Source organism: Melospiza melodia, chromosome 19, assembly GCF_035770615.1.
Source record: "Melospiza melodia melodia isolate bMelMel2 chromosome 19, bMelMel2.pri, whole genome shotgun sequence".
NCBI classification, from domain to species: domain Eukaryota; kingdom Metazoa; phylum Chordata; class Aves; order Passeriformes; family Passerellidae; genus Melospiza; species Melospiza melodia.
In genome coordinates this window covers 7,383,036-7,395,731 of record NC_086212.1, presented here as the reverse complement: position 1 = coordinate 7,395,731, position 12,696 = coordinate 7,383,036, and the positions used below count along the sequence as shown (strand labels likewise).

Here is a 12,696-nt window from a genome sequence, read left to right as displayed (position 1 = left end):
AGAGTCAAAAAGCACAAATAAGGTCTGGAGCACAAGGGAACCTTCTGAGCCAAGAGCTGGCCATGGTGTCTGGGTACTGAGAAAGACCCAGCATTTCCAAACTCAGGAGGAGTATTCCAGCCCATGGGAGTATCCCCATACACTTCAATGGATTAGGCTTTCCCTCTGCTACAACAAACCATGCTTACAAAATGAACTGCTTGGTGTAACAGGCACACATTGGGAAACTTGCTTTAGGCAGCATGGCTTTTGTGTGTTTTTGTTTCTTTTTAAAACGCTGCACTCCTGAGAACCCATCCTCTGTTAAGTGCAGAATTTTCAGTGCCAGTTTGATCAGATGTCTCAGTAGTCCCACAAACTCTGGGGGCTGGGTGATCCAGGGATGTGGAGAGTAACAACGGCATCTTTACACATAGCAGGAACAGATTTTCAGACACAAACACTGATAAAGTTTTCAAATGTTTTTCTTTCATTGTTTTAAATAAGAGAATAACCATATCCTACATTATTTCCATTAAAAAAATAATCTGCATGACACTGGTTAAAGTGGACAGAAATATCCACAGTGATTGCACAAAACATTTGTGAAAATGAACATAATTTCAGCAAGTCAGTTGGTTTAAGTAAACAGCATTTCCTGTTCCAAGGGCTTGTCTATACAGCAAAGTTACATAAAGATAACCTAAAATAGGAACTTAATGAAATTAATCATAAAACCTTCTGGGTATATAATATAATCCTTTTTCATGGTGAATGTGGCTTGCAGTCTAGCTTAGCTCTATTGGGAGTAGGCTTAAATTACATCAAAAGAGTGTGTGCAAATATATTTGCATTGTTTAAACAAATTTAGTTAAACCCAATATGAGTTAATCAGTGCAATTTTCAAAGAGTCAGCTTAAAAGGCAATTTAATACAAAACCAAGAGGAGTTTGACAGAAAAGACATAACCCTGTGGACAGCTTCTTTCTGAGAGGTGAATTGCTCTTTCTAAGGACACACAACTCCCACCTGCCACCAAATTCAGTGGGAATTCCAGTGAATTTAGCTCTCCTCAGGGGCAGACCACAGCATGGAACTAACACTGCTGGAGGAATTGCAAATGCTTCCACTCTCTTGCTGGAAGAGAGAGGCTGAGCTGGCAAATGTGCCAAGATTACCATGGAGCATCACACCCTGTAGGCAGAAAAAGTCACTCTGCAGTCTGTGGGGTCAGTGGAGGTGGCCCACAGCCCTTCCTGGCTGTCCTGTCATCACTGTCAAACACACTTCATGCAACTGCACCATGAATGAGCCTCTAAGAAATAATTAAAAGCTTTTGGAGATAAAAACTATGCTAAACATCTGACTGATAAGATGAGCAAACCCATCTCACCCCTATTCATTATCTACTAGCAGTGTTTTGTTCAGTAGTGGCTTTACAGCCACATCAAAAGTGGCCACAGCTTTATGTGCAATCAGAATTAAATAGCTTATTGGTATTGCAAGAATAAATATTGCTTCAAGCACACTCTGCTTTGCAGCTCCCAGGATAAACAATGCATTTCACTCATTACCAAGCAGACTATTTGGGAAATAGCAGGATAAACTAGCTTGTTCAGAACACCAGAATTCCACTGTTGTTCTAGAAGAAAGAACAAACCCAAGGAATTTGTTGTTGCAAAGTGTGTAGTGGATTAGATTTTAAAAAAATTAAAACCCCAATCCTCATACTAGACTTTTTAGCAAAACAGAAAGGAGTTTGGGTTTTTTAGTGTCTAGAATAAAATGACAAAATATTATTACATCTACCTCACCTAAGGAGAAAGTTAAGGCTTGTTTTTCCAGGAGTTTCCTTTTAGGACATGGCACGAATTGAGAATCAGCCTGCTTCAGACACTGCACCTCAGACTTACTCTCTGCTGCAGAAGCAGCTATGAGGCATTTCTGGCAAGTTAGTGTTTTTAACACTTGAGAACATGAGATGTTCCAGTTTCACAACAGAACCGTTTTCCACAAGAATTGGTATTTTTGCAATGCTTAGCAGCACTGTGATTATTAGAGCTTTCCCATAAGGCAATACAAATAGGAACATTTAAAAAAGCCTGAGGTTTGGATCATCCACAATATCTCGACATAATTCAAAAAGGAAGAGGGAGAATTAACTGAGATAAATCACACTCCTAAAGATCAAAGGCCTCTTTTAGCCTTGGGTCTGCTACTTCATTTATTAGTGAGAGAAATAGATTCAGCTCCTGATTTCTTTGCTGACAATCCCAGCTGGCAGCTCCTAAACAAGAGCAGACTCTTCCAATCCTGATTTTTTTTCTTCTCACAGGGAAGAAGCTCATTACCACCTGCCAGCCAATGGCTAGTACAGATTAGGTTTCCTCCAACCCATCACCTTGTTCCTTACAGTGGAAATACAGTAACCATTCCTACATTCAACTACTCCAGTACTGAAAGCAAAATCCAAAACATTTCAAACCTTATTTTATCTGCTATAGCTGTATTTCTTTGAACTCAAGGGTATATTTGGAAGAGGTAGTCCAGGAGAAAAGGGCTTTAAATACCAATACCTGTATGTCCCATACCAAGCTGCCAGACCTATCAGCACACCGAGAAGCTTTTGGCTGAAGTCATGGAAATACAGGGCAGTACAGAGGAACATGAACACCCAGATCATGGTGAGGGAACACAGGGAAACCAGCAGCACGTTGATCACCACCCTCAGCTTGGAGCTGTGCTCTATGGCCAGCGCCTCCAGCACAGCCAGCTCCTCCAGGATCATCATGGCACAGTAGGAGAGCAGGAAGCAGTGCCCCGAGATGTCGAAGCCGCTCCAGACGCCGCTGTCCCGCTGGCACTCGCGCTTGGAGGCGTACAGCCGGGGGGGCTGGCCTGGCTGGCTGGGCTGGCCCTGCAGGGAGCACTCCCCTGTGAGGTTCTCTATGAGGATGAAGAGCTCAGTGCACAGGTACCACACGGCCGTGCCCACCAGCAGGGCCCCCAGGCGCCGCAGCACCAGCAGCGCGCTCCGCGTGCGGCCGTACAGGAGCTTGCTCCGGCCCAGCTCGTACGCGGTGAGGGTGATGAAGGGCAGCAGCAGCCACAGAGTCCAAGCCCAGGCCACCTTCACGAAGTACCTGCCAGAGGAAAGGCAAAGGAGACACCAGCATGGGTGAAATGCCACAGTGGAGTAAGTACTCGAGGTCAGTGTTCAGAACCGTCTAAATAAGAGACTTGGCCCTGTTGTATTTGCAAGGAGTGTCCCAATAAAGGCAGGAATGATGCATCTGACCCCATGTTCTCAGAAGGCTAATTTACTCCTTTATAATTTATTACTTTATAATACTATCATATATTGAAGAATACTATTCTATACTAAAGAATACAGAAATTATACTTACTCAATGCTAAAAAGATAATAATGAAAACTTGTGACTCTTTCCAGAGTCTTGACACAGCTTGGCCCTGATTAGCCAATGAGTCAAAACTCACACCAGAATCCAATGAAATAATCTCCAAATACAGTCCACATGAGCAAAACAGAGGAGAACCAAATGAGTTAAGAATTGTTTTCCTTTTCTCTGCTTCTTCTCAGCTTCCCATGAGAAAAGTCCTGGGTGAAGGGATTTTTTTCAGAGAATGTGAATGTCACACTTGTGCCCTCCTCCCAAAATACAGCTTAGCCACAATCTTAACCCTATCCCCAGTACTCCCCTCAAGCCCAAAACCTGAATACTTCCTCAGGCAGGTACTTGTTCCCAAGGCAGTGTTGCCTTGGGCCCAGAGCCCTCATTCATTGCAGCAGACCTGCAGGTCAGTTTTGCAATCACTTTGACCCTACAAAGCAGCTCAACTCTGCCCTACTCAAAATGCAGCTGCAAAGAATGTATTTTTAGCTTGCCACCCTGACCACAGTAACCCCTTCTCTGACTCTTCCACCATCTCAATTATCCTTGCTTACAAAGCCTTTCACAACCTCAGCCTCTTAAGACAGCCAGAAGAGCTGGCTCTTTCCCCTCATCAGCCTGTGAAGCTTTTTCTCTCTCATGTCCTTCTAAATAAATGAGGCAGCTCAATGTTCCTTTATTGTCCTTTCAATCAATGAGAGCCTTCTTTTAGCATACACAAATCCTTCCATCTCTAGATCCACTCTCTGCCCTGAAAACTTTTGCTGTGATGCCCATAAAATCTTGAAGCCCAGCTGACAATGTGTTGATACCTTGTTTAACAGAAGAGAGTATTGTGTTAACTTGTTCTCTTTTCAAATCTTAAACTGGAGCACGTGTAACTGAATTTATTAATGAATTAAGGAGGCCACAGTCCAGGATCTTGTTTCTCCCATCAGCACTTTCCAAGGTGCTTGCTTCCTCTCAGCTGGTGGGAGAGGGAATCGTGCAGCCCCTTTGTTACCCAGAGCCCAGTTTGAAAACAGAGACAGCTGAACTCTGCTCTGTGCCTGAGCTATGGACACAACACACAGTCATCATTTAATCCTCACCTGAGCATCAAAGGCAAAGCCAAACCAGTCTGGAGTTCTGCATCCTCCTTATGACCCTAACAAACCTGTCAGGGCCTTGCCCAGGACTTTAATTTTACAGAAGTGATCCCTGTCTGGCAACTGCAGCTGCTACCATGAAACAGTAGTTGAAAATAACCCCCCCATTTTATTTAAAAGCAAGAAAGGCTGCCAAGGTTACTGCTGACAAGCCAGAAGGCAAGTAATTTGCAGGAAAAAAATACTTGCTTCACAAACTGTCAGTACAGATCACCTTCCTCTATTTAAAAAGGAGAACTGAACTGAAATATGCTTTTACTGTAAGATCAATTTCTCTCTGTTTCCTGTCAATGCTCTTTCAATCACACCGAAAACAGCTCTTCTCCCATGTCACTAAATGACAGATTTGAATCATTAAAGTCCAAAGCTCCCCAAGTGACAGAGGAAAACAGAAATTTAGTTTTACTTTAGACTTGTAGACGGACAGCACACGTGCTCCAGCCCAGCTCATTGCTTCCTTCAAAATGCTCAAACTAATTTCACAGAATGACTAAGCCAGTTAGCTCATCGCCCAAGTGCCAGAAAAGGATGGCAGCCACTCTACTTTTAGGAAAGATGCTAAAAGACCTATTTCCTTCAGCTGGCTTTTAGATCAGCTCGGTAACTATCACAGAATCACAGAATCTGCTGAGTTGGAAGGGACCCACAAGGGTCATGGAGCCCAACCCTTGGCCCTGCACAGGAGAGTGCAAGAGTCACAGCATGTGCCGGAGAGCATTGTCAAAATGCTGTCAAAATGCTGTCAAAATGTCAGAATGCTGAGCTCTGTCAGCCCTGGTGCTGTTACCGCTGCCCTGGGGAGCCTGTTCCAGTGTTCAGCTATGATCCTGATGAAGAATCCTTTCCTAACACCCAGCCTAGCCCTCTGACACAGCTCCAGGCCCTGCCCTCGGCTCCTGCCAATGCCTGCCAGAGAAAGTGAAATCAGTTTATTCAAATACGAGGAATTATCTGAGAGATTAAGAAGGAAAAAAAAAAAAAAAAGAAAAACCAAAACTCCTTCTCCCCCCTTCCAATAAAGACTGAGCCACAAACTCCCGGTATTCTGAAACCTTTGAGTCAGGAACAGGAAATCTCATCACCGAAGCACCAACCCCGGCCCAGCGCGGCACTCGCGGCCAGCACCGACCCCCGGCCCCGGCCCGCTCCGGGCACCCCGGCCCGCTCCGTCCGCCCTGCCCGGCCCCTCCCGCTCGCACCGGCCGCGACCCCGGGCCCCTCCTCACACGTTGAGCGGGTTGCGCTTGTTCTGCAGCGGCGTGTCGGGCACCAGGTCGCTGTCCTTGAGCGCGGAGCCGAGCACGGCGATGGCGAGCAGCAGCGCGGGGAGGCGGCGGCGCAGCGGCCCCCGGGCCAGCGCGGCCCGCAGCCAGCGCCCGCTCCGCTCCAGCCGCTCCATGGCCGCCCCACAGCGCCCGCACCGCCCGGCCCGGCCCCGCCCCCGCAGCGCCCCCGCGCGGCCACCGCCGGCACCGCCACACGGCGCCGCCGCACAGCGCCCTCTGCTGGCAGCCCGCGGGAGCCTCCCGGAGTCGTGAGGGAGCCGTGTGCGAGCGGCCGTGCGCAGGGATCGGCCCGCGGGGATCGGTTCGCAGGAATCAGCCAAGACGGATGAGTTCACAGGGATCGGCTCCCAGGGATTTGTTCACAGAGATCAGCCCAGAGGGATGAGTTCACAGGGATCGGCCCGCAGGGATCGGTTCACAGGGATCAGCCCAGAGGGATGAGTTCACAGGGATCGGCTCACAGGGATTTGTTCACAGGGATCGGCCCGCAGGGACTGGTCCACAGAGAGGAGCTCACAGGGATCTGCTCACAGGGATTTGTTCACTGGGATCTGTTCAAAGGGATCAACCCACAGGGATCAGCCCGCAGGGATCGGCCCACAGGGATGCATCCCCAGGGATCGGCTCACAGGGATCTGTTCACAGGGATCTGTTCATCTGTCCCGTCCACAGGGATCTATCTGCATAGCTCAATCCTCAGGGAGCCATCCGCCGGGATCTGTAAGGATCGATCATCCACATGGATACATATGGATCCATCTGCATGGAGCCATCCACAGGGATCCATCCACATGGATCTACATGGACCCATCCACACAGAGCCGTCCACACAGATCCACATAGATCCATCCACACAGAGCCATTAACAAGGATCCATCCACACAGTTTCACACGGAGCCACCTACAAGGATCCATGCCCACAGGTCAATCCCCAGGGACCCATTCCCATAGGTGCATCCTTACAGACCTATCCACATGGATCCACACATGCAAACCCAGCCATGTGGATCCCTCCATGCAGACCCATCCACATGGATCCATCCCCATGGATCATCCATGCAGACCCATCCACATGGATCCATCCATGCAGACCCATCCACATGGATCCATCTATTTGGATCCATTCATGCAGACCCATCCACATGGATCCATCCCCATGGATCCATCCCTGCAGATCCATCCACATGGATCCATCTATTTGGATCCATCCATGCAGACCCATCCACATGGATCCGCCCATTTGGATCCATCCATGCAGACCCATCCACACGGATCCACACAGACGGCTCCCCACAGACCCATCCACAAAGCAATGTCCCCAAGTGCCACATCTGCACGTCTTTTAAATCCCTCCAGGGATTGTGACCTCTCCGCTTTCTTGGGCACCTTTGCTAGTGCTTGTAACATTTTTGGAGAAAAAATTTTCCCTACTCTCCAATCCAAACCTCCCCTGGTGCAACTTGAGGATGTTTTCTCTTGCCCTATTAAAGAGCAAGCACTACTTTTAACTAGGTTACCAGTACATCTGAAAAGAGGGTCTTACCATGATATTAATGAGAAAATCTCAGAATTTTCTCAATCAGTAGAATTAGTTTAATTTTTCCTCAGTCTTAAGAGGGAGGGAGAAAGTATTTCTGGAGCTGTCAAGGCTCTCATGCCATTTCACTCTCCTTGTCTAAGGCTGAAAGTGGTGTCCAAACACAGGCCATTACTGTGGTATTTGAGACCTATTTCATCTATTGAACAGCTGCTGCTGTCACTTCAGCTTAGTTTTTAAAATATAAAAAATCATCAGCAAGAAAAGAAATGGCTGAATGAACAAAGAGCCTTTATTCATCCCAATGGCCTCAGTAAGAAAAATGTAAGAGTGGAGGGGGGGGAGAAGCAGATCCCATCTGAGACAGGATGGGAAAGTATTTCTTGCCAGAGTATTTCAAAGCTGTTTCGCCATCACCGTCAGCAAATCTATGACAACATCTGGGCTGAGAGAGCAGATCAACACATCAAAGCAGCCCCAGCAGATATGGAGGGCTTGGGCTAAGGAGGTTATCCAGGGTAAATGGCATTTGGCAATTTATTAGCTGTTGTTTTTAGCAGGACTGCCACGGCCATGTCTAGCACCCCGAATTAGAAACGACAGGCAGCTGCGCTCACTCAAATGAGTGAGGATGAACAGGGCTTGGGAGCAGGTTTCACAGAGCCCCTCATTGTCTGCCTAAATCCCCTGTGCCTTTGAAACCTTGAAACCTCCTTGAAACCTCCTGTGCTTCCCAGGTTTGGGTCAGTGCTGTGCAGACTGTTTGCAGTGCTGGAGGTGGGAGCTAATGAGGCGTGCTGCGCTGTCTGCCACACGCGGGGGGATTTCGTAAGCCTGGCACCTGCTCCAGATGAATGCAGCTGATGGCACGGGCTGCAAATGTTGTCTATCCTCAGCCCAGCTTGAAATGTCTGAGGATTAGCTCTGTAAATCGCAGATTCTCACAAGTGCAGTGAGCAAAGCTTGCTGGGTCCAGGTGTTCTGCAGATTTAGAGACAATCTCTACTTTCAGGCCTGGTATTTGCTGCCGTGAGCACCAAGCCAAGGCCACGGGACCTTCTGAAGAGCCGACGGCCATACCTCTGTAAAGAATCAGAGAAGGGGAATTTAGGTCTTTCAAAACAGCAGATAAAGCTTTCATTCATAAACAAGGACTAAGGTTTGTTCTAAGGGAATTGCTGAAGGCTCCTAAAAAGCTCTCATGGATATTTGGTCAATGTGTGACAGGTATAAACTACACTAAACTGAGTTAATTTGTCAGGTACAGCAGATCTGGCTGTTTTTAACTTCTTCCTTAATCTCACCAAATCCCTGCCTGGTTGAAACTGAAATTTTTCAGACTATTTGATTTTAAAAACTGGATTGGGAATAATTTCTTTTAATTTGAACCAAGGCCTCCAACAAATTGCTTCTCTTTGAGAAATCCCATTTTGCCTCTAAAATCCTCAGGGATAGATTCATCAGGAGCTGTAGAACAATTTCCAGAGCTGAAGAGTGGTTGGAAGGCCTTGTCCCTTCATGCCCAGTCACCAGAGCTTAGGACACTTAATTGGACAGGTAATGGGGAGATCCCAGCTCCCTGAGCAGAGATTTGAGATAGGATCCAACAGAGCTGAAAAAAGCATCCTCATGACCTGCAGCAGACTGGAGGAAAATATTTCATAGAGTTCACATGATATCAACTATTAATTAGAGAAGGAACAATGACACTAAGGAGTTGTTAATTGTTTTAAATAAGTAAGTTGCTTAGAAATTTTATTTGTCTTGTTTTGGTGATTCTGTTAATTATCTGCTAAGCATTTTGAGTGCAAAGAAGTCTGCCTCGTTCATGTGAGACTACAGTGTGGATACCTTCTGCAGAACTGAGGCTCCTCATCTTGAAGCAGACACCTCTTTCAACATAGTCAGTGGAAAGACAGCCTCAGCAGCCCTTTCCAGGAGCCCAGGGCAACTGCTCACCTAATTTACACACTTAAATTTAGCTGTGGAGAAATTCAGACCTTGCATGAGAGTAGCACTTCTCTCAGGTGCTGCATTTGTGATCTGCTGTTGCCTCAATGCTGAGATTAAAATGATGCTGCAGTGGGGTCACAGCCTCACTCCTCAATGTCATGAGACCCCTGCTCACAAGTTCTTCCTGCTGATCACTTAAAAATATTACAGGCTAGAAAGTGGCAAGATTGTCACTGAAAAGCTGATTATGCCTCAAAGCCATCACAGTATGAATTACTGGAGTTTAATTCTTCAGTTCTGCAGGATGTTCAGCCGCCTTGAGTGTCCTGACACTTAAAAATAAATTGGCAAAGGCTGGGAGGTTTGCTGTGGAATAGGACCAAGACATTTGAATTGAAATCTCATTCCAAACAGTCAAACTAAACATCTTGAGTGTGCTAAATAGGAATAATTTTATTTTATGAGATTTCTGGGTTCGCCACTCTGTGTTGTGGCCAAGGAGGGATGCTGTGAGGAGAAGGAGAGAAAATTACACAATTTTTTTTTTTACCAAACTCAAGCAATGGTTCTTCTCTGAGCCACGTTTGGGGTAAGGTGGGATTTTTGGGAAGGTGTGCTCCAGGGGCACCAGGAGCAGCTGGTGGATGCCCATCCAAGCCCCCAGGCTGGCAGAGCCATCAGCATGTGTCCACACACTCCCTGGGGATGAGTTACCCCAGTGGTGACAACCCCTTGGGTTCTGGGACATCTTCTGTCCTCCCAGCCCATCCTCCTCCCTCCCAGCAATTCCCACAGCCTGCCAGCACCTGCTGACCCAACCCTGCCCGCCCAGGGCCCTGGCAGCCCCCAGCCCTGCCCTGGGGCAGCCAGGTGCTCATTCCTGCCCAGCCTCCCCTGCTCTCTGTTTTCCTTGGTGAGCACTGCTCACATCTCCATGATTGATTGTGTTTGAGTTTGATCCTGGAGTGTCCTGGGATGTTTGCATGAGAGGTGCTACATAAGCATAATTTGGGCTGTATTTTCTTTGCCTAATGGGAGCTTAAGCTTGAAGTGAAGATAGTTTTGGCCCTTTGCTGAGACACTTCCATCACTTTGAGCTCCACAGCCTTCTCTATTCACTGCTGGCTTAGGAAAAGAGATCAAAAAATAATATTGTGCTTTGTTCCCTTGTGTCAGTGGTGCCTTTGAAATGCAGCCCAGGGTGAGGCACAGCAGCCTTTCTCTGAAGCTGGCCTGGATCTTGGCTGGATCTTTGGTGCCCATCTCTGATGGGAAGGGATGCTCTTCCTACCAGCCCCAGCCCTGCCATGGGTCCAGGCAGAGCCAAGGCTGACCTGAGAGGGGATGATGTGTTATTTACAGTGGAGATGCTGAGCTGGGAAACAGAAGGGAGATGTTGGTAACTCATCACCTGTGTGGCTGCCCAGATAAATGGGAAAGGTCTTTCCCTGTCCTGAAACACCAGGAATTTTAGAAAAAGCAGTGGAAATTACCACAGGGAATTTAGACAGAGTGAACTCAGCTAGACCCAGCCTGAAAACCTCTGCAGGTCACACGTTTCCCTCCCAGTTCTCCTCAAGTGAATAGGAAGGGTATGATCTGAGCTGCAGGGAATTTGCAGCATTTGGTGGTTACATCCAAAGATCAAAATATTTTGGTATATGGGGCGAAGCATAAGAAAGGACCAATTCAGTTTTCAGTGGTGCAAATTTTATTAATGCTAAAAATTAATACCTCTTGCTACAAAATATTTACATTTCTTGCTTGGCACAGCTAGATCACAGCAGAGCAGACTAATGACAGGGTTTGATTTACAGGAGAGAATGGTCTTGTGAGAAACATGAGTTTAATTTGTGGCTCTGACAAACTCCCTCCCCAGCCACAGACCCTTAGGCTCTGTATCCCCACACCCTGAGCACAATTTGGGAGAGATTCTCTTCTTCTCTCTCCTAAATGGCTTTCAGAGAAAATGGTGAGGTTGCAGAGGGCTGCAATAATGGCCTGAAGAGCTTAAAAATAAGCAGAGTTCACAAAGATGTAAAATAGCTTCTCTGCATAGAATACAGATTAAGGAGCCCATTAGCAGATGAAGTGAGGATGAGATTACATGAGAAAAAAACATATAATTCATGTGATTAAGGGTACATGGGCATAAAATGATCTTAATTACTCATGTTTATGTCTAATTGCCTGACTTCCTTGAGCAGCTGTGGTGGCTGCACTTGCAGCTCCTTGATGAAATATTCCCCTTTTTTTCCACAACACATAATTCACACCTTCTGTGTCTGCCAGAGAACCTCCTCATCCCCAACCTGTGCATTTGAATTCATCTGATTCTCGATGTGTTTTCTTTCAGGGGTGGCTGCTGAGAAGTTTTTCCCTGTAGGTGAGTGGGCAGTGCTGTCCCAGCAGCAGTTATGGGGAATTCACTCCTGCCCAGACCAATTAACCTTCCTGCTAGCCATACATTAAAAGCATTAATTATTATTCCCCTTTATTTCCTTTCTATAAGAATTATCAAGCATAGATGAAAGATCACACCAATGACAACTTCCACAAAACCATTTGCTGGGTGGTCCTCGAGCTACTGTACCAAAACATTGCTTTTATTTTTTTATTTTTAGATTAAAAAATACTCTTTATTGCAACTGATCAAACATGGGAAGGAAACTGTCTGTGCTAATTAATTCAAATTCAGAAATATGGACTTTTCAAACTCCACTGGTGCATTTTTAGCTCATATATTTGCAGGAAAGAATCAGAGTATAAAATTTGGAAGTGACTTTGTGTTGATTAGCTGTCCTGGTTTCTTGACTGGATACCAGATACAGCCAGCCACAAAACATGAGCTATTTCAGTCCAATGTATAATTATAAATATTTAAGTATAAATCTAAAATATATGTGTACATAATATTTAATCTGAGCTTTACTGGCTTGGATAATGATAAAAGTGTTGGCTGGAAATGTGATTTGGATTTTTCCTGACCACAATGACCATTGAAATGCTCTGCAGACAAAAAAATAATAATTACAAAGATCTTCAAAGGGTGTGCTGAAGAGCCAGTGCACTCAATTCTGTCACAGGCTTAATTTGGATGCCCAATATTATAAATTATTATTTTTAAGAGTTATTTGTTTGTTTTTTTACCTATGCATTCCCTCTGTTCAGTGAGCTTAACATCTCTACTAACCTTGCCATGCTTTCACCACAGGGCTGCCCCATATTTCAACCTTTGCCAGAAGAAACCAGGATGCCCCAGGCCATGGAATTTATTTATATATATATTTATGATCATCAGCCATGGGTGGCACCTGACAGACAAGAGGGGCAGGAAGGCACTGAGGTGAGATGTGTCAGGGTGAGGTGCTGAGCAATGC

At 46.2% G+C, this 12,696-nt stretch overlaps 1 protein-coding gene across 1 annotated transcript; it reads right to left on the bottom strand.

Annotated features, from left to right (window-relative positions):
• Window positions 1-446: 446 nt before the first annotated feature.
• On the bottom strand, window positions 447-5,939 carry FITM2 (fat storage inducing transmembrane protein 2). Its single transcript, XM_063172254.1, has 2 exons — window positions 5,767-5,939; window positions 447-3,122 (listed from the first exon to the last, which is right to left on the bottom strand). The coding sequence occupies exons 1-2, from the start codon at window positions 5,937-5,939 to the stop codon at window positions 2,471-2,473; spliced, it is 825 nt and encodes a 274-aa protein (XP_063028324.1). The 3' UTR covers window positions 447-2,470.
• Between the last annotated feature and the right edge of the window lie 6,757 nt (window positions 5,940-12,696).

Bases quoted from the DNA above. Each gene is read 5' to 3' on its own strand.
- FITM2 (XM_063172254.1), bottom strand. From the start codon at position 5,939: ATGGAGCGGCTGGAGCGGAGCGGGCGCTGGCTGCGGGCCGCGCTGGCC. The intron at 3,123-5,766 runs GTGAGGAGGGGC...TTCCTCTGGCAG, and splicing joins AAGCGCAACCCGCTCAACGT to GTACTTCGTGAAGGTGGCCT.